Source organism: Osmerus mordax, chromosome 24 (genome assembly GCF_038355195.1).
Source record: "Osmerus mordax isolate fOsmMor3 chromosome 24, fOsmMor3.pri, whole genome shotgun sequence".
NCBI classification, from domain to species: domain Eukaryota; kingdom Metazoa; phylum Chordata; class Actinopteri; order Osmeriformes; family Osmeridae; genus Osmerus; species Osmerus mordax.
Window position 1 is genome coordinate 1,701,902 of NC_090073.1, and position 21,383 is coordinate 1,723,284.

Sequence of the window (21,383 nt, forward strand, 5' to 3'; positions counted from 1 at the left end):
AAAAGGCAAGTAAGCTGGAACAACATATAGGCTGGACCTATGATCAGCTGAACCCACTGTTGGCCCTTTCCCAGCAGTCTCTGCTCCTCTCTGAGTGGGCTACCTACATTTACATTTAGTCATTTAGCAGACGCTCTTATCCAGAGCGACTTACATTACAGCGACACAGTACAGGGACATTCCCCCGAGGCAAGTAGGGTGAAGTGCCTTGCCCAAGGACACAACGTCAGTTGGCATGACCGGGAATCGAACTGGCAACCTTCGGATTACTAGCCCGATTCCCTCACCGCTCAGCCACCTGACTCCCATGGCTCCCAATACCTATTGGCCAGGCCCTCTCCCCCAGGTGCAAACGCCTATGAATGATTCAAAACGTGTAATGGATAAACTGTCCATCTTAATTTCTTATAACTACGCAGCCATCAATGTGGAGAGGCACTGTTAATGTTAACAACACTTCTCCGAAAAAATCCTCACCAAAACCCACACCAGTTTATGATAAGTCCGTTGTTTTTTACTTGACAGGTATGACAACTTTAGGGTCCCAGGTCTTGCCCCAACATGTCCTCAGTTATCTTGCTCTTAATAACCTTTCCTAAAAAACAAGTTGACAACAGCAGTATGCAGATACAGTGATACAATATAAACTTCCCCATGAGTTTGAAACAGATGTCCAGTTTGTCAGGGGTGTTGATATATTGTGATATATGCTGCCACCTGCTGGCAAGTATATAATAATAGATTGTGAATGAATGAAACTCCCACTTAAAAATAACTTTTTGCAATTGTTTTCTATGAATAACATGCATTGAAAGGTGATTAGGACAATATTTCTTTATTTGATTTCATATCTAGACATTCCCATCCAAAAGACCTGAATATAGAAAAGGTGACAGAAAAGGGTTGCGGATATAAATATACAAAGATAGGCAGAATCTTTACAACCAAAACATTAAATAATGGCTTTGACTACCCATAACAGACATGGACCTCACAAACTGAAAGATAAATATTTCAGTAACTTTGTCCACAGAAGGTGCTTTGGCAGCAGTGAAGACACTTGACGTGACATTAAAGTTTTCAGGTAACGTGAAATGTTTTCAATTATTAGCTCTCCGTAAAATCCAAACCATTTTAATTTAGTGTTTTATTGCCTTCAACAATTACTTGTAGTTGAAAGTCAAATTTGTTTATGTGTAAAACCTCTCAACAGCCAAGCAGATAGTGTCCTATCCAGAGCAGTCCATGTCTGTCAGGATCGACTGGAGGGTCATGACAGAAGCACATCCCCACTCTGATTGGTCCAATAGGTAGAGGAACACAGTTCTCAACACAGTAACAGAACAGGTCATGTTGTTTTCAACTAAAACCAGACAACTGCTTCAAGTATCCAATTAGTTAACTTTAAAACATTACACATACAGTACTGTCAATCCAGAGAGAAATAAATTAAAAATAATTGTATTTGAATGCACACCATATCAACACACATTTATAAATCTTCTTTTTTTTATAACACAAACTCTTATTTCAATGATTAAAGCCATCATTCACTGACTGTGCAGATTGGAGGAGTAAACAGTTCGGTCTTTGAATGCACAGAAGTCTAGATGACAGTGAGTAACTTTGGCGAACAAAAAGATAAAGAGAGAGGATAAGAAAAACAAAAAAATATATGGAAGATTTCATCAACAACCTTTAACAACCTACCAACAGGCACATACACTGAGGCACATCAGTAAGGGATTTGATTCTGGTAGAATTGGAGCATGTCGTAGGTTTTACTCCTGCAAAACAAGAACACAGAGATGGCATCACCAGTCTTACACACCTGTTTTTCTTCAGAGACGGTCGAGGATAGCCAGGGACCAACCCCTGGTGTGTGTGTGTGTGTGGACTAACCTGTTACTGAGGAAACAATTTTGGATGATTTTGATGATGTAGGCGGCGGCATCCTTCTCACTTACGCTGGGGTTAAAACGCTGCCTGAGAACATAACATGCCCAGGTCAATAAAGCACAAGACCCACACATCACAGTCAAAAACACACACGTCACCCACACACAGATACAATTTTACTTGAGTAGTTTGATGGTCTGTCCTCTGAAGCAGGGAAGCCCAGTATCCAGCATCAGGGTTACCAAGGAAACCACAGCATCCATGTAAGGCCTGCCAGAGGAAACACAACATGCCGCTGTAGAAGGGTATGTAAAAACACACACATGCAGGCGCGCGCGCACACACACTTACATACCTGACAGCTAGGTAGCCTCTGACACACATCTCCATGAACCATCTGAAAGGTGTGGCCTCCATCTTGCCCCCCATAATCATCACCATCTCGTCGGTCAGCTTGATGTCTGGTTCCCAGCCCAGGTTACCACCTGGAGAGCTCTCAAACATGAAGCCAAAGTCTGGACACACACACAAACACACAGTTACCCGGTTACCTATTAGACAACTTGGATTTTCAAGAGAAACACACACAAAAACAATAATCTTAAACCACATACTTGCATGGGTAAACACACAGACACACACACACACACGCAAACACACACACCAATGTGGATGATGTGTCCCTGGCTGTCCAGCATGATGTTGCCATTGTGTCTGTCCTTAATCTGCAGCAGGAAAAGCAGAAGACTATAGGCAGCCATACTGCGGATGAAGTTATACCTCGCCTGGAGAGACAGAACCGGGAGAAAGAAGGAAAGACAGTCAGATGATGATGAACCGATGACAGGGAGCTTAAATATAATTGATATGGGCTCGGACCTCTACTCTCTGGAGAGACAGGGTGGTGTGTAGGTGTGCGTATATGTAAGTGTGTGTGTCTCTCTGGAAGGGTGTGTCTGTGTATGCTCTCAACCTTCTGGAAGGCCAGGGTGGACTCGTCTCCATACTGGTTCCTGAAGTAGTCGTACATCCCAAAGTCTGTCTGACGCCCCAGCTGGTCTCTGGACTTACAGTCTGGGATGCATTCTATCACCCCACACTGGAGAGGAGAAAGAAAAGGAGGAGAAAGAGGAGGAGAAGGAGAAAGAGAAGAAGGATGAGGAGAAGGACAAGGAGGTGAGCCTAGCTGTCTCTCTAACATTTCAGACTGCATGAAGACTTCAGAGTAGTGGGGCGTGCTCTCACCCCAGGAGCAGTGGCCACCACTCGGTAGGGGAACACGAACAGGTCCAGACCCACTAGCTGGAAGATGTTCTTAAACAGACCGATGATCTGGAGAGCCAGCATGTCCTGGGAGAGCAGACAGACAGGTTAGATGGGGAGGCAGGCAGACAGGTTAGATGGGGGTGATAGACACAGGTTTAGATGGACAACACAGATGGCAGAGAGACACATAGATCTGAGAGAGAAAGAGTGAGGAGGAGGAGTGAGAGAGAACTAAGGACATAGAGTAGAGACCTGTCTGCAGTCATCCCCAACTTTAAAAATGGCCGCCTGCCAGCAGATTCTCTGGGCCTCCTCTTCAGTCTGAGCTTCATCCAGAGAGTCAGACCGGCACAGAAGACCTGAACACACCACTCAGATTAGACCTGAACACACCACTCAGATTAGACCTGAACACACCACTCAGATTAGACCTGAACACACCACACTAATTTCACCAGACCACACCACACAGACCCTAACATTTATAATGTGCTTCCAAACGGTGTTTATCAGAATACAGGTACTGGGTACTGTCGTCCTGATAATGTGCATTTCAGAGTACTGCTACTGTCCTGGTTTTGTGTGCATGAGTACTGGAAGTGTCCTGGTATGAGTGCTCTGGTACCTTCTTTCTCCAGCTCGCTCACGCCACATCTCTTCACTTTGAACTTGGCCAGATAGGGAGCCTTGGCAGCGCTGGGTGGACAGGATGGGGACATTAGACAGACCGCTGAAGATATGAAAGAACTACAGAGAGACAGACAGACAGAAGGAACGAAAGAGAGACAGACAGACAGAAAGATGAACAGCAGGAAAGGAGGAGGCCCACCTCTGCATGGGTGTGCCAGACTTGTAGTCAATGTCGAGGACGATGGCCTCAGGGTTGCTGGGGAGATAGCAGCCTGGCTGGACCTGGATGTCTGACAGGGCTGTCAGACACGCCCTCTTCCTCTCTTCTCCCTTGGGGATGGGCCTGGACACAAGCATCAGCAACTAACAATGTAATAATAGTAGTTTTTGTTTAGCAGATATCGTTTTTATACACATGTACGGCAATGTATGTAATGTATATACAGTAGGATCCAAAGGTCTGAGACGACTTGGACATTTAATGGGGGAATTTAAGACTGAGAAAGTCAAGCATTCTGTGATATCACAAGAAACTCTGAAATATTGTCAAATCATCCTGGGATAACATGGGTGATCAGTCCATGCACGCTGTCATTAAAGCAAAAGAGGGGGACTAAGATACTCTGATAAAGGTACATGAATTTTAAATATTCAACTTTTCACTCCAATTGTTAAGCTGACATTATTATTTGTTAGTTGTTAGTCTTACATTCGAAACAATTTAAGTGTCCTAATTACTGGCCTCAGACCCTACGGTAGATGTCGGTGTCTTTATAGTTAGTTTTGTCTTCCCTTCTCTTCCAATCACATAGCTTCTGTTCACCTATCTTCACAAATATTTTGTTAAGAACACTGGGTTGGAAATGGGTGGCACCATTTACTTTTAGAAGACTGGTAACACCTGAGCTATACCCACCCGCAACATTATAAAACAATTGTTTACAGGGGCAGTCCACATTAATGAACATGAACTTGTAAATGTGACAGAATCATCCAAATGGATATTTTTCATTTGTCGACCCTTGACAGAATGTAAAAAATATATATATATCAACAAAGATGTGAATTTGAAGAGTTGTCAAAGCTCCTGGTGTACAATGAAAGCTTGTTTGCCATGTCTGCTTGTCTCTCATCTGATGATGATGTTGTTGTTTTCAGGCTAAACCACAGCAGAGCAGACAGCTCTCAGAAGTGTCCTAATTACTGGCCTCAGACCCTACGGTAGATGTCGGTGTCTTTATAGTTAGTTTTGTCTTCCCTTCTCTTCCAATCACATAGCTTCTGTTCACCTATCTTCACAAATATTTTGTTAAGAACACTGGGTTGGAAATGGGTGGCACCATTTACTTTTAGAAGACTGGTAACACCTGAGCTATACCCACCCGCAACATTATAAAACAATTGTTTACAGGGGCAGTCCACATTAATGAACATGAACTTGTAAATGTGACAGAATCATCCAAATGGATATTTTTCATTTGTCGACCCTTGACAGAATGTAAAAAATATATATATATCAACAAAGATGTGAATTTGAAGAGTTGTCAAAGCTCCTGGTGTACAATGAAAGCTTGTTTGCCATGTCTGCTTGTCTCTCATCTGATGATGATGTTGTTGTTTTCAGGCTAAACCACAGCAGAGCAGACAGCTCTCAGAGCCCTGGGCCCCTGTGTTAATCTCTCCTCCTCTGATGGCTCCTGTTCTGACAGGAGGTGACAGACTGGCTCGGGTGTTATTCACACAAGCAGGAGGGGAGGAGACGGGGGGATAGACAGTCTTGGGGGAGGGAAGGTGAGAGATGTTTAGAGGCCCTGCCATCCCCAGATGTCTGCAATTAGGGCCGGTTATTAACCTAATGAGGGCAGGTGGAAAAATATTACACACGCAGCTTCTTAGCCATCAGAGATACACAAACCCCCCCCCCCCCCCCACCCCCCCTCCATCCTTCCACTCTGACTGGCAGTAACTGTCACAGCTGCCGTCATCACTGGTGGACAAGTCCCACACAATAGACTGAGACACAAGGAAAAAAACTCACACACAGGGTGCTTGTCCTCACACACCTACGCCTGTTCTTAAGCACATACATGAGGGGGGGGGGGGGGGATCACACAGAGGGACTAACATCCACAGCTCTTTTCAACACAGTACATAACATGTGGAAGGCCTACAGCAGTGGTCAAGGGTTCATGGGCCTGTGTGTATATGCATGTGTGTGTTTATTTGCTAGTCTAGGGTGAACAGAAGTAGCTCTGGGCATGGCGAGCTCGACGTACTTGAGGATGGCGGAGACGTTGGTGATCTTGTTGAAGAAGTCAAACTCTCTCTGGTAAAAGTCCTTGGCTGGACCCGACAGGGAGCCTGTGATCTCCTCCACCATCTTCTCCAGCTGCTCGCCGATGTCAGCTACACACACACACATACATGTGTTATACCGGGTACTGGGTGTGTGTGCCCTGATTACAGTGTTAATCAGGGCACACACGTTACAAGTTACGTGTTTACGAGAGTGTGTGTGCATGGGTGTGTGTGAGAGAGAAGGCAGAGCTAACGGTCTTTTTGATGGCCTTCCTCGTCCAGGTAAATGTTGGTCTTCATGTTCCAGATGAACTGGTGAGCCAGCAGCTGGGACTTCTGGGCCGCCCACAGGATGTACTCTCTCACATACCCCATCTGTTGGGGGGGGGGGGGGGGGGGAGAGAGAGAAAGGATGATGGCATGAGAGAGAGACATGGAGAGGGCAAATGTGAGAGAGACAGAGAGATAGAGAGAGACAGAGAAGGAGAGAGAGAGAGTGCGAGCAGGCAGGAGAGAGAGAGTGGGAGAGAGGGCACTCTGGTCAGACGGGAGTAACACAGTAAGCTGAAGTGGGCCTGGCCTGGCAAACAGCGTTACCTTGTCGTATCGCAGAGCTTGGACAATCTGAGGAATGTAGAACAAGATGGCATCCTGGAAAGACAAGAGGGTAATCAAGTCACTGACAGAACACAACACTGCAAATAGGCTCAGGAACGCAGCAGTTCTGGTGTGGAACGTACCGGGGGGAAGGAGCGAAGCACCCTGACCCCGTATTGAGCGGTGAGGGGGTGGGGGGGGTACATGGAGGAGAAGTAGGACAGGCCGGTGGGGGGGTCAGCTGGGGCCCAGCACAGGATGTGGCTCAGCTCCGGAGAGTCTGCGTCAATGGTGTGCCATGTCACCAGGAACTAAACAAAAGGAGCACAACACTGTACACAAAGCGTTGCTTGACGACCAAAATACTTCTAGAACTTTCATGAACTTCTGATCCTCCGTTCTTTCTCTGTACTTTCTATATGCCCTATTTATTTGTCACTTTGGATAAAAGCATCTGCTAAATGAATAAAATGTCAAAACATCAAGACACGAAAGGGTGCACTTGGTTTAGTTGCCCGTGATGATGACACCAATGGAACAGTCCCAAAGGAGTACAGTCTAAATGAACTTCGGAGCTAATTCAAACCGACTGGAGAAAACAAGTCAGGTGTCAGAGGGCATCAGCTCTCGCCACACCGCTTTACTGAGGGAGTAAAGCCACAACTCAGGGGAGCTGTGTGTATGTGTGTCACCAGGTGAAAGCCCCATGGGCTGGTTCATTAGGAGAGCTTAGTCGGGCAGAACTAAACCTGGATGACTTGAAGGAGAGACAGGGATGGAGGGAGGACCAGAGGGAAGTGGGGAGGGACGGTGGGAGAAAGGGATGGATAGGTACAGAAACGGAGCCAGAGGATGAGGAGCAAACAGGAGACAAAATCAAAACAACCCTCTTTCCTCTGAGAGAGACAGTAGGAACATTCTAATGAGATAAATATTTACTTAAGTTGCCATTCCCGGGAGTGTGACTCATGCCAGACAGATAGTAGGAGAGAGAGACAGTACGGAGTGACAGATAGGTAGATAGACAGGCAGGCAGAGACAGACAGGTGGAGAGACAGGCAGACAGGCCTCACCTTGACAGCCTCAGGTACATCACAGACTGCTCCAGGGTCCATGCGGACTAGCCGAGTCACCTCCGATACTATGGCCTCTGTGTTCTTAAACCTGACCACCAAAACAGGGTTAGGGTTAGCGAGAGGGCGTTAGTGAGTGTGGTCTTGTTTAACTGCCCTTGTGGGTACCAAATGCCAAATACTTTAACCAAATGTAAAAGTACATTTACATTTAGCAGACGCTCTTATCCAGAGCGACTTACAGTACTCCAGTGCCTTGCCCAAGGACACAACGCCAGGAATCAAACTAGCAACCTTCTGATTACTAGCCTGATTCCCTAACCGCTCATCCAACTGACCTCCATCCGCCAAGTATCGTGAAACGTGAAGAAGAAAAAAATCTTGAGGGGCCATTCGCCGGGCCCCATAACTTCACATGCTTTATTCAGGGGGTTTTAGAGTTAGGGTTAGAATTTGTGTTAGAATTCCATTAAGGGTTAAGGTTAGGGGTTAGTGGATAGAGATAACACCATTTTTAATGGTATGGTAAATAAATGGTAAATGGATGCATTTACATTTTAGTGGCACACCCATAGCGCCGTACAGTTGGGAAATTTGGGGTTCAGTGTCTTGCTCAAGAACCCTTCAACACATGGCCAGGAGGAGTCGTGGATCGAACCACCAACCTTGCGATTAGTGGGTGACCCCCAGCCATGGCTGGCCCCTGGAAGTGAATGGTCGGGACCCACTAGGATAGAAAAACAAACCTGTGTGTGTGTGTGTGCGCACGTGTGTGTGTACCGTGCAGGAAGCTGCAGAGCCAGGTATGGAGCGATGCTCCAGGCCAGGTTGACGTTGTCCCTCCACTGCTTCTCTGTCAGGCTGATGTACTTGGACCTCCAGTTGGCAATGCTGGTCTCCACTGACGGGTCAGTGGAGATGACCAGCTCCTGAACAGACAGTGGGTTGTACCACGTAGTCAAGCGCTCAATCTCACTGGCCTAGAGAGAGAGAAAAAGGGAGAGATAGTTAGAGAGAAAGACAGGGACAGAGATACAGAGATGTAGGTTGCTATACACATCGGAAAGACCTAGTCCTACATATGAGGCCTACAACCTTCCCCCTTGCTTCCCCATTACTCCCTCACACCTTGTTAAGAGAGATGTTCGACACTATTGGTCTTAGCATAAACAACAGTCTGAACTCATTGTTAACATCCTGTTAACAAAATTCAGTGGTCTGGCCTCTTCCAGACCACTGGAATCAAGCTTCGACCCCATCAATCTTAGCTTCAGAACCATTTCAAAATTGCTGTTTCCATCTAAGGTTTTTTAGAGAAAGCTGTATTTAATCAGCTCTTGTGCTTTTTAGATAAAATGATATTCTAGAGAAATTTCAGGCTTCATAGCTCATCATAGTACGGACGGAGTCAGCTCTACTAAAGGTGTTAAATGACCTTCTGTAGGAAACGGTGCCACCTTCACTCTCCTTGACCATGGTTGCAAACCATGACATCCTGCTGAACCGTCTCACAAAAAGTGGTTGGCATTCAGGGCACTTCCCTGAAATGGTTACCGCCTTCGTCGAAGAGAGGACATTTTCTGGTGAGATTGGGAACCTGTCCTCTTCTTCAGCACCCATCACCTGCGGTGTACCACAAGGTTCTATCCTGGGCACAATTTTAATCTCAATGTACTTGCTGCCTCTTACCACTTATGCACACAATACACAGTTGTACCTTGTCCTGATGATAAATCCATAAAGTCCCTCTAAGATTGCCTGATGCCAAATAACTTGCTAACTTAATAACAGCTAAATGAGAGTAAGACTGTAATTCTATTTAGTTTGGTCAGTCTGATTCCAACAAAAGCCCAGCCAATAATCCAGGGCCATTGTCCACATATGTGCATATTAGCACTCATGCCAGAAATGTTGGCGTCATCTTTCTTTCCTAAAATTAGATTGTTAAAAGGTCCCTTTTTCCAGACCTTTTTCTTTCAAAGATTCTGAGATTCTTCCGCAAACTTTTATCTATTCCCGTCTTACTGCAACTCCCTGTATATGGAAGTGTTCCCTATCTCACCTGTATCTGATCCACAATGCAGCTTTAGCTTCTTGACTGGCACCAGGAAGAGGGACCATATTTCCCCCATACTCTCTTCACTGGCTTCCAATCAGATTTGATTTGAAACCCTTTAAAGCATTGATTGGCAGCACTTTATATTTCTGACCTTCTCAGCCTCCACAACACATCAAGGTCCCCTAGAATCCTCAAACCAGATGCTTTCGTATGTACGCCAAAATCTAGATGAAAGTTTAAGGATAATTGTGCATGCTCAGTTGCCATCACTAGTGCAGCCACTCTTCCCCTAGCCTTGGCATACGGACCAAACAGGAATACTATGTCATTTGTATGCGGGTTGTGTGTGTAGTTTGTCTCGTGTGTCGTGTTCTATGTAATTATTTCTGCTATATAGCTGTTTTAAATAAATATAAACGACCAAGTGTATAGCAAAAATTGCAATTTTGACTTGAATGTCCCAATACTTATAGAGAGCACTGTAGTAACCAGTAAGACCAGTAGGAGTGAGTGGATAGGTAGGTTGCTATAGTTACCAGCAGGGCCAGTAGGAGTGTAGAAGTCGCTATAGTTACCAGCAAGGCCAGTAGAAGGGTCCTTCGCTTCATGTAGTACTTGTGTAGCTGAGAGCCTCTGGTGCTCTTCTTAGACAGACCTGCAACACAGCAGGCCCACGGGGTCAGCTGCTTCACTGTGTGTGTGTTGTGTGTGTTTGTCAGCATGTGTGCATTACCTGATTTCGTGGAGACGGTGGAGGTGCGTATGTATGTGTCAGTGTTTGTTATCTGAATTCTTGGAAATGGTGGAGGTGTGTGTGTGTTGTTTGATTTCTTGGAGGTGGCGGTGTATGTGTGAGTGTTACCTGACTTCTTGGAGATGGTGGAGGTGTGTGTGTGTGAGTGTTACCTGACTTCTTGGAGATGGTGGAAGTGTGTGTGTGTGAGTGTTACCTGACTTCTTGGAGATGGTGGATATGCCGGAGGAGAGGGGATAGGTGTTGATCCATCCCTGGGCCGCCTGCTGCCTCTGGCCCACGGCTGCATCCAGGCTGTTCCTGCTGTCTGTTACCGTGACAACAGACAGGCTGTTCACAGACATGTCCTGGGGATCTGAACACAAGAAGCAGCATCATCACTAACCTCATTCATCCATCAAATCACAATAATCAAATATTGCACTAAAAAAAGTGTTTGATCCACAGCTAATGTTAGGGTGTCGTTTGGTGGGTCTGTTGATAGGTTCCAGTGTGGTTGTGGTCCAGCGTGGATATGGACAAGAGTACCTGGAGGAACAAGCTGGTTTGCGGTCAGGTACTTCTTATCGGACAGTAGACTGGAGTAGAACTTAATCATGATGCTGATGTCCTCTCTCAGCCTCTTCTCTGTCTGGGTGGGGAACTTGGGAGCCATGCTGAGGAGCGGGAAGGGGTAAGTAAATGGAGGGATCTGTGTGCATGTGTGGCTTGTATGTGTGCATGCATGTGTGGGTTGAATGTGTGCGTGTACATATGCACCTGAAGTAGTCAAAGGCCGTCGAGTAGATCTTCTCTCGCAGCACATTCCTGATGGTGGCGTTGGTGACCACATCAGCATGGAGCAAAGTCAGACCTAGTGTTAGCAGCCTAGGGAAGAGAGGATTCACACACACGGAGGGTTACACGCCTAGACTAACCCCATCCTATCTGAGTCCTACGGCTGCAGTAGCCTACCTGTATCTGGGTCCTATGGCAGCAACATGTCGGTTCATGGAGCTCTTGGCTCCACCCACACTGAGCGACAGCGCCCTTTGCAGGACCGCAATGAAGATCTCCACCTGGTCAGCACTGCAGTACTTGGCGATCTCAAATCTCTGGACCAGAAACTTAAAGGGGGGGGGTGGTTAGGGTTGAGAGTTAAATCTGTTGTGGATATGTTTATATTCAGGATTGTATACTTGTGTTCAGGGTTGACTGTTGTCAATGTTTATTTCTATATTTTTTATGTGTAATGAGGCTAGACCGACCTCTATCCACAGGAAGTGGGGTGTGACGTTGGGGGGGCAGGGGAGAGGCTGGCTCTCTTCAGAGGCCGCCAGGGGGTCAGCCTCCAACTGGGCCTCGGAGAACAGCCCCATCTTCAGCTCCACCGTCATCTGCCAAGCCCCCGCCATTTCTCGCATGAACTGGGGAGGTAGAGACACGTGAGACACACCCAGCCGGGGACACACACACACACACTTACGGACGCACACGGCCAGTACGTACAGGGACCTCCACTCCGCTGCGTGCAGCCAGGAACCACTCCCAGCAAGCGATGGCCGTCTCCATGCCATGCTCGGTAAACATCTTTAGAGGAGACCAGCACAGGTGGTGCAGTAGCTGGGGATCACACTCTGGAGGGTGAGAGGGAGGTGGGGGGGCATGCATGTTAGTGTGAGTCTTTTTCCTTAAACTAGCCTGACAGTGAAGGCTATTTCATAGCTGTATCTTATTATTGATCGTTAATTCATTTTCACTGAGATCAGTGAACATGAAACAGGTAGCACCAGTTGACCTGGTATACTTGCCTTTGGTGCTGATGAGCAGGGCGGCCATCTTGAACATGGTCTGAGTGAAGGCTTCTGGGTTGCTGGCCTCCAGCGCTTCGCTCATCTGGCGCACCAGCAGCTTGTTCAGGTCTGACTGGCAGTGGGTTGCCTCTGAGAACTGGATCATACCTGCAACCTGGATATACACACACACACACACTTAGACAGTTGTAGAATTCTTAGACACCTGTCTGGTTCTGTCAGAATCAGAAACTGGTTTATGGCCAAGTATATTTTCACATACAATGAATTTTCTGCTGAATATATTCCCTATATTCTTTAGCTCTTTGGTCCTGACCCAGACTTTGGGGATCAATTGAGGCCTTATTTGGCCTCAATTGATATCTGTATCCCCGCCCAGCAGGAGGGGGCTAATAAAGCCCTGAGTGAGAATTTGTTTGACCCAATGAGTTGGGATGAGTTGTGAATGGACAGCCAGCATAGTGTAGCGATATAGTTTTTCAACCACAAATATACATCTTCGCACTTACACACACAAACACCTATACACACATATACCCACATCCACTTTGGACTCGTCGGATGCACAAACCTGGACTAGCTACACCAACATCCGACAAGTGCGTTGAGCTATCCATTGCTGCTGGCACGGTGGTTACTTATGAGTACTTAAAGTTTTGATAGCCACTACAGCTGTGGTGATGTGCAAACAATAAACGTAGTAAAATAGATAAAGATAGATAAAACAAGTACTGTGGTAAGGATATATATAAAATATAAAAATGTACAGTATAGTTTCTAGAGTTCAAAGCCAGGTGTCTGGTTTGAGAGAACTGAGCCAGGTTTCTGATTCTTGAGTCCTGAGAGAGCTGTCTAGTTCTCTGGCTCACCTCTCCTGTGTAGCGATTCCTCAGGTTGAGAGAGGCCATGAAGTTGGAGTAGTCCTTCTTCACACAAGCTGGCCTCTCCATGAGCTGGGTGGCCTGTGGTAGGGCAGAGCAGCGACAGGGTGACACATCCATCCACACACACACACCCATCAACAGTATTTCTAGAAGTACAAGCTATTGAGGCTTAGTGCATGTCAACAAGTTGCTCTTTGCTCGTTAACTGATTTTCATACCCACCAGGTGGAGCTAGAGGGACAATCATGGTCCTGCCACACTACAGGAGGTTATACTGTATGTTCTACATGGATATTAGATATTAATCAGTATTATTAGATATTATACTGGAATATTGGACATTTTACAGGAATATTGAGTATTCCAAGGTAATATAGGATATTGTACAGGAATATTGGATATTCTACATTAATGTTAGATCTTCTACAGTAATATTGGATTTCTACAGATATTTGGGTATTCAATATAAGTATTGGATATTCTACAGAAAGATTTGATATTCTGAAACCTACAGTAGTGAAAGTCCCAGGTGGCAGGTGAATCATGCTGCCTGAGCAGAACCACCAAGACCCACCTGAGGGAAGGCGGCCTGGCAAGGACCCAAGGAGGAGAACGGAGGCCATACAGGCCCGTAGCAACAACCAGTTAGCCAACCAGGCAGCCAGGTAGACAAACAGCCAGCCAATCAGCCAACCCGCAAGCCCATAAACCAGGCAGGCAGCGAACATAGGAGCAGGTTACAGCATGTGTGAGATAGAGAACAAAATTGCACGAGAAGCCCACAGAAACTCACACAGCAAGCTTTAATAACACTCTCTAACACACATACAAGCGCACACACACCACATAAAACAATGAAAATACATAAGTGTGTATTTGAGCACAGTAATGTACACACAACATGTGAGGTACTCCAAACTCACACACACACACACTGCATAATGCTACAAGTACTCTTTGCTTGTGATGTTAAAACATTTACAACTGGACAGATGGAAACTGAGCGATGGCAATATCAAAATTATTTGTAAATGCAAGTACCATGACCCACAAATATTCCACAACATACAAATGTGTTTTGCTATCCTCAAACACACAAATCTTTACCTGTGACTCCAAAGTTGACATTTAAATCAAATGTGCGACAATATGTACACTTGCAAATAAATTCTTAATTTATGCCCTAATGTGAAATCCTTGAATGCTCTACACCCATCAATATAAAGAACACTGCCGCCTGGTGTAAATCATAGCCAGGGGGCATTTGTGTGTGGCTTGATCTATGTGTGTGGATAAAAAAAGCAACGTCTTCAGAACTAAATGAATCAATCTAAATTACTTCATTACAAGAAGGAATGAATGCATGTATTAGTTGATCAACAAATGCCGATTCAACACTTCACAAGCAGAATTGCAGATTTACAAATGACATTTCATTAGAAATGTCCACACAAAGTGTAAAGTATTTTTTTAAATGACATACAATATATTTACAGATACATTTTTGTACAAATTGTTGCACATTTATTTAAATGCAAACTTAGGAATCAGGAGTAAGGAACTGTGTTTGTGGATGGCAAAATTGGATGAATGGTGGATCATGGTACTTGCATTTACTTATCATTTGGGGATTTTTTTTCTCTCCATACTCTGGAGAAAGTTAATTGACTGTTAGATGTTAAAAGCATTACCACAGTCACTGGTGTTATACATGTCAAACTGGATGCTAAGATTTAAATTCATATTTTGAATCACTGAATAAACTGTTACGATGCAACTGTTGGATTCGATTACTGGCTTCAGGCCATAAATAAGTGTTATTACTAGACTAGACTACTGTTTTTTAATTTATTTTGATTGATTTGAATCCTGGCATTTTTTTGGTAATCTAATCCCATCTCTTACCTTTATCTGCTGTTGGATTGTCTCAGTAATCTACCATTCACAAGACAACAGTGTCATCACCAATGAGTATGTATGTATGTATGTATGTATGTATGTATGTATGTATGTATGTATGTATGTATGTATGTATGTATGTATGTATGTATGTATGTATGTATGTATGTATGTATGTATGTATGTATGTGTGTGCGTATGTATGTATGTATGTATGTGTGTGCGTATGTATGTATGTGTGTGCGTATGTATGTGTGTGTGTGCGTATGTGTGTGTGTGTATGTATGTGTGTGTGTGCGTATGTATGTATGTATGCATGTATGTATGTGTGTGTGCGTATGTATGTGTGTGTGTGTGCGTATGTATGTATGTATGTATGTGTGTGTGTGCGTATGTATGTATGTGTGTGCGTATGTATGTGTGTGTGTGCGTATGTATGTATGTATGTATGTGTGTGTGCGTATGTATGTGTGTGTGCGTATGTATGTGTGTGCGTATGTATGTGTGTGTGTATGCGTATGTATGTGTGTGTGTATGCGTATGTATGTGTGTGTGTATGCGTATGCGTATGTGTGTGCGTATGTATGTATGTCTCACCCCCAGTGTAACACTCTGCCTGTTGTAGCCAGCGAAGTGCAGGATGCTCTCTGTGGCCATAGCCAGACCAGTGTGCTGGGACAGACCAGACACCCAGTTCTGGTGCTTGTTGAGATACTCCTGAAACACACACAAACGCAGTATATATATTTAAGGTACAAGGAATGATACACTGATATGTTTTATAGTTATTACACTATCATGACAGGGTTGGTTTGTGAGTGTGTGTGTGTGTGTGTGTGGGACCTCAACATAGAACAGACCTGCAGGTGGGACTTGGTTACAGAGGAGGCCCACTTCATGGCCTCCTTCAAGATCTCCCCACAACGAGCTGCAAAGTCCTTCACTATGCTCTGATGGAGAGAGAGGAGAGAGACAAGGAGAGATTAGAGACAAGGAAAGACAAAGAGAAGGAGGAGAGACAAACCGAGAGGCACACAGAGACATGAAGGGATAACCAGTCTCCCCCTGGTGGGGGGCTGCTTTCCAGGCTCACCTCGCGGGCCTCATAGGTGTCAGGGACGGTGATGCGGTGGGGCGTGTCAGGGATGTCGTAGTACGGCGGGTCCTTATGGATGTCCTGGCCAGACGAAAAGAGAACTGCTGTCAGAACAAACCTAGCCATACATACAGTAGGTGTGCATAGGTGGCTGTGTGTGTGTGCGCGCGTGTATGTATGTATGTAATAAAACTTACATAGACCTAAAACTATGAATACACTACCATTCAAAAAGCTTTAGGTCTTTTAGAAATATTGGTAATCTATGAAACATACAAGAGTGCTGGAGAAGCTTCACTGGGGCAAGGCCCCTGGCCCGGATGGCATTAGCCCCAGGGTGCTGAGGAGTTGAGCCACCTAGCTGTGTGGAGTACTCCAGAACTGGTTCAACCTGAGCCTGAGCCTTGAAAGGGTCTCTGAGATGTGGAAGACTTGCCACCTAGTCCCAAGGTCACCCTACTGTCCTGAACAACCACAGACCAGTAGCACTTCCATGCCCCGTCATAAAGCCCCAGGAGAGGCTGGTCCTCTCGTACCTCAGCCCTTAATGGACCCCCTTAAATTCACCCACCATTGGAGTGGACGATGCCATCATTTATCGGCTCCAGAGGGTGTACTCCCACCTGGATATAGCTGTGTGAGGAGGGAATCGTGTTTTTTTTACTTCTCCAGACCCTTCAACACCATTCAGCTTCGAATGCTGAGGGAGAACATGAGGCCGATGCTGCGGAGCTGTGTCTGACCGTGTGGTGGGCAACACAGGGGCACCCCAGGGGATAGTACCGTGCCCCTTTCTGTTCACTCTTGTACACCCCCGACTTTATAAAACTCTCACACTTGCCACCTGCAGAAGTTCTCGGAAGACACTGCTTTTGTGGGGTGCATCACGGATGGTCAGGAAGGGGAGAATATAGACCTGGTGGGTGACTTTGTTGGGTGGTACAAAAGGGAATTACCTGCAGCTTAACATCACCAAGACAAAGAAGAGGGTTGTGAATTTCGGGTGTATCAGGGTCCCCTCAACCCCAGTTCCCATCCAGGGGACTGAGGGTGAGACAGTTGGGACCTGCAAGTATCTGGGAGTCCACTTGGATACCAGAATTGTGACGAATGTCGATCAAGGGTGACGTCACACAAATTCAGATTTTACTGTTCATACTGGAGGTCGCATTGACAAATGTCAGACCTGTATCCGATTGAAACCACATGTGAAAGTGGCCCAAATCTGATTTGAAAATGTCAGATTCAATGTGCTTTGGGCTGTTCACGCTGTCATCCAAGTAACAGACTTGTATGTGTAACGCGTGTATTTGGGCCACATTCAGCTGCAGTGTGAACATAGCCTATGAAGCATGTACTGCATGTGTACGCGTGTTGACATGTGTGTGCCCGCCCTGGTACTCACAGCGCTGAGAGACAGAGACAGGGTCTGAAGGATGTCTAGCATGGTCTTCAGCACACGCCCACTCCAGAGCAGGTGAGGGAAGCTGGGATGACAGAGGTGGAAGGGTGATTGACAGAGTTGATAAAATGACTGCTGATTAGTGGAGTTTGCCGGGGGGGGGGGGGGGGGGGGGGGGGGCTGCTTACGTCTCAGCCAATCCAGACAGGTATTTGTCTGCAACTCTGCGGATCCTTTTGTGGGTGTGGTTGAAGTTGACCAATAGAAACTGGGCATGACGTTCCAGTTCCTCCTCGTGCACTTTGGTCTTTGGCTGAATGGGGGGGAGCAGCAAGCGAGGGAGAGACACAGAGAGAGATGGAGACGGAGAAATCAGAACATTTGGTTTTAACAGGCCTCCAAGGTCTTCAGAACATCTGGGTCTGAAGAGGAGTTCTACCTTCTCTGACATCATCTGGAGGAAGACTTCAAACACCTTGTCTCCCACGCAGATCACACACAGCATCATACCTAGGGCAGAAACACACACAGCATCATAGCTAGGTCATGAACACATACACTGCATCATAGCTAGGTCATGAACACATACACTGCATCATAGCTAGGTCATGAACACATACAATGCATCATAGCTAGGTCATGAACACATACACTGCATCATAGCTAGGTCATGAACACATACACTGCATCATAGCTAGGTCATGAACACATACAATGCATCATAGCTAGGTCATGAACACATACACTGTATCATAGCTGGTCATGAACACATACACTGCATCATAGCTAGGTCATGAACACATACACTGCATCATAGCTAGGTCATGAACACATACACTGCATCATAGCTAGGTCATGAACACATACAATGCATCATAGCTAGGTCATGAACACATACACTGTATCATAGCTGGTCATGAACACATACACTGCATCATAGCTAGGTCATGAACACATACACTGCATCATAGCTAGGTCATGAACACACACTGCATCATAGATAGGGCAGACACACTCACACACACACATTGCATCATAGCAAGGGCATAAACACACAATTAGCCCCAGTAAAACACACATTCAGACACAATGCTGCATTCGCACACACACACTCAGAGACACTCACACACATTCAGACACAATAACACACTCACACAAACAGTCAGACACACTAACACACAGACCATAGGAAAAGCCCCCAGCAGCACCATGGGCTGAACAGAAGCACCAGGGCAGCATGGAGGGCTGTCTCATCTCACCAGACTTGTCCTTCTGGATGGCTTTGTCTTCAAAGTAGCGGAACATGACCTGGAACCCATCAGGATCATTGGAGCGCAGCATCCTGTGTGTGTGTGTGTGTGTGTGGGAGAGGGATGCTGTTATAGATACAGATACTATCTAGATACAGTCTAGATATAGATCAGATAGATGCTGACCACATTGTGCCTCAGTCTAGATATTATGGACGTGTCGGTGGCACATAATTATGGTTGTCAGCACCTCCATTCAAATACTTGCCACTGGCAAAACAAATCTACACACACTACCCCTGATAGGTAGTTTTCAAGTTTACATTTAGTCATTTAGCAGACGCTCTTATCCAGAGCGACTTACAGTAAGTACAGGGACATTCCCCCCGAGGCAAGTAGGGTGAAGTGCCTTGCCCAAGGACAACTTCATTGGCAAAGTCGAGAACCTAACCGGTAACCTTCAGATTACTAGCCCGACTCCCTAACCGCTCAGCCACCTAACATCGCAAGTTACACATTCCTTAAAATATTTAGCATTCTGGCTTGCTCCATTTTGTCCTGCTACCTTACAGACAATTACTTGAGTAACTTGCTCGCTAGCAAGCTGAAATAAAGTAAATAATTTATTAATTCAGCTATATTAAGCTATAGTATAGTATTGAATAACCATTAAACTCGGGAAATGTTACTCAAAAATGAACATTGTCTCTGCCATTCCTAGAGTGGTCTTTTGGTTTTTAGTGAATAACTGACTAGGTTTCAGTGAATTGTTATTTGATTAGAAATTTGGAAATTACTGCTGACCTTGTGTAATCCAGTCTAGATATAGCGCTTATAGATGCGGACATGTGTTCTAGTCTAGATATAGATCTGACAGATGATATTGATCAGATAGAACGCCGACCTCATGTACTCCAGTCTGTATACGGACAGCAGGTATGTGGACATGGCGAAGTCCAGCTTGTTGATGAGGGCGGAGGCTTCGGGGGAGGGGTCTAGCAGATTGATGATGGTGGAGCGCAGGTCGCTGAGCTCCGCCTTCAGAACACAACATGAACGACACAGGTTATGTTTTCAACCTAGATTACATTGCAGGTCTTTCAAAGGATGTAAGGGTGTGATTGTGTGTGTATGCATGTGTTCATGTGCTTGCATCTGTGTGTATGAGGGGAGTGCATGTACCGGAGTGACAGTGTCGTTCTTCAGGGCTGAGTTGTACTGCAGCTCTGAGCGGAGGGGCTCCCCGCTGGGAAAGGTTAGGAGAGGAGACTTTGTGGCAATCTCACACACACCCTCATACCACTCCTCTGGCCACAGTCCTGAGGGGGAGGCATGGTGGAGGAGGGAGAGGGAGGGGTGAGGGGAGGAGAGAGATGTACAGGGTATGGAGGGTGGAGGGGAGACATAACAAGGAAAAAAGAGTAAGATCCGATGTAACCTTTGACCTATGGGACGCTACATTGTGTCTTTCTATATCTTGGTCTCCTTCTTACTACCATTCCCCAACCTCGCACCCCACCCCACCTGAGCCCTTCACCCCACCCCACCTGAGCCCTCCACCCCACCTGAGCCCTCCACCCCACCTCACCTCACCTGAGCCCTCGACCCCACCCCACCCCACCTGAGACCTCTACCCCACCTGAGCCCTCCACCCCACCTCACCTGAGCCCTCCACCCCGCCTCACCTGAGCCCTCCACCCCGCCTCACCTGAGCCCTCCGCCTCACCTGAGCCCTCCACCCCACCTGAGCCCTCCACCCCAGCCCACCTGAGCCCTCCACCCCAGCCCACCTGAGCCCTCCACCCCAGCCCACCTGAGCCCTCCACCCCACCTCACCTGAGCCCTCCACCCCACCTCACCTGAGCCCTCCACCCCACCTGAGCCCTCCACCCCACCTGAGCCCTCCACCCCACCTGAGCCATCCACCCCACCTGAGCCATCCACCCCACCCCACCTGAGCCCTCCACCTCACCTGAGCCCTCCACAGCGAAGCCCATCACCACTGAATACAACCAGAAATCCCTGAATAACTTCTGGAGGCGGGGCTTAGCCTCTTTGATGGGAGGCAGTCTTCTGGTCAGCTGGGGGAGAAAGAGATGGAGGGGAAGAGGTAGGTAGGGGAAAGAGGGAGAGATAGGAGAGTGGGAGATAGTGGAGAGTGGGAGGGAGGGTGGAGAACAGGGTCCATTTAGAAAAACAACAGACTTTTAACAGGAGTTAAATGTTCCAGCTGGCATGTTCCTAGTGAGTCTGCGTGGTGTTTGATCTGCGCTGTTTGTTCAGGGGAAGCCCACATCAAAGTTCAAATGTGGACCTTTCAGATCAGTCTGAAACTGAACAGAACAGACCTAACACACCACATCAATGTACAGGTAAGATATATATATATATATAGTATTTATACAGAATATCTAAGTAGGACACTGAAAAGCTTCTTAATTTAGAAGACTGTAACTAAGTGTTAACTGACCGAATATTGACTG

At 46.3% G+C, this 21,383-nt stretch overlaps 1 protein-coding gene across 3 annotated transcripts in view; it reads right to left on the minus strand.

The window, feature by feature from the left end:
- Window positions 1-822: 822 nt before the first annotated feature.
- Window positions 823-21,383, minus strand: part of LOC136932554 (phosphatidylinositol 4-kinase alpha-like) — a 32,960-nt gene continuing 12,399 nt past the window's right edge. Inside the window, exons 19-55 of one of the 3 annotated variants that reach the window (XM_067227689.1) lie at window positions 20,873-20,981; window positions 20,083-20,219; window positions 19,805-19,938; window positions 18,910-18,992; window positions 18,090-18,160; window positions 17,839-17,963; window positions 17,654-17,735; window positions 16,246-16,329; window positions 16,013-16,102; window positions 15,750-15,869; window positions 13,828-13,842; window positions 13,239-13,331; window positions 12,367-12,523; window positions 12,065-12,192; window positions 11,824-11,982; window positions 11,531-11,682; window positions 11,336-11,443; window positions 11,105-11,232; window positions 10,773-10,931; window positions 10,398-10,477; window positions 8,544-8,743; window positions 7,764-7,854; window positions 6,834-7,001; window positions 6,691-6,744; window positions 6,348-6,468; window positions 6,072-6,201; window positions 3,995-4,138; window positions 3,791-3,861; window positions 3,418-3,524; window positions 3,145-3,249; window positions 2,873-2,998; window positions 2,564-2,684; window positions 2,255-2,414; window positions 2,080-2,169; window positions 1,903-1,986; window positions 1,711-1,787; window positions 823-874 (exon numbers count right to left, since the gene is read on the minus strand). In XM_067227689.1, coding sequence (XP_067083790.1) covers window positions 1,736-1,787; window positions 1,903-1,986; window positions 2,080-2,169; window positions 2,255-2,414; window positions 2,564-2,684; window positions 2,873-2,998; window positions 3,145-3,249; window positions 3,418-3,524; window positions 3,791-3,861; window positions 3,995-4,138; window positions 6,072-6,201; window positions 6,348-6,468; window positions 6,691-6,744; window positions 6,834-7,001; window positions 7,764-7,854; window positions 8,544-8,743; window positions 10,398-10,477; window positions 10,773-10,931; window positions 11,105-11,232; window positions 11,336-11,443; window positions 11,531-11,682; window positions 11,824-11,982; window positions 12,065-12,192; window positions 12,367-12,523; window positions 13,239-13,331; window positions 13,828-13,842; window positions 15,750-15,869; window positions 16,013-16,102; window positions 16,246-16,329; window positions 17,654-17,735; window positions 17,839-17,963; window positions 18,090-18,160; window positions 18,910-18,992; window positions 19,805-19,938; window positions 20,083-20,219; window positions 20,873-20,981 — 4,038 coding nt within the window. In that variant the 3' untranslated portion in view covers window positions 823-874; window positions 1,711-1,735. Of the gene's footprint in view, window positions 875-1,212; window positions 1,788-1,902; window positions 1,987-2,079; window positions 2,170-2,254; window positions 2,415-2,563; window positions 2,685-2,872; window positions 2,999-3,144; window positions 3,250-3,417; window positions 3,525-3,790; window positions 3,862-3,994; window positions 4,139-6,071; window positions 6,202-6,347; window positions 6,469-6,690; window positions 6,745-6,833; window positions 7,002-7,763; window positions 7,855-8,543; window positions 8,744-10,397; window positions 10,478-10,772; window positions 10,932-11,104; window positions 11,233-11,335; window positions 11,444-11,530; window positions 11,683-11,823; window positions 11,983-12,064; window positions 12,193-12,366; window positions 12,524-13,238; window positions 13,332-13,827; window positions 13,843-15,749; window positions 15,870-16,012; window positions 16,103-16,245; window positions 16,330-17,653; window positions 17,736-17,838; window positions 17,964-18,089; window positions 18,161-18,909; window positions 18,993-19,804; window positions 19,939-20,082; window positions 20,220-20,872; window positions 20,982-21,383 lie in introns of those variants that run through there. The other 2 variants (XM_067227688.1, XM_067227690.1) reach the window with 2 other exon arrangements.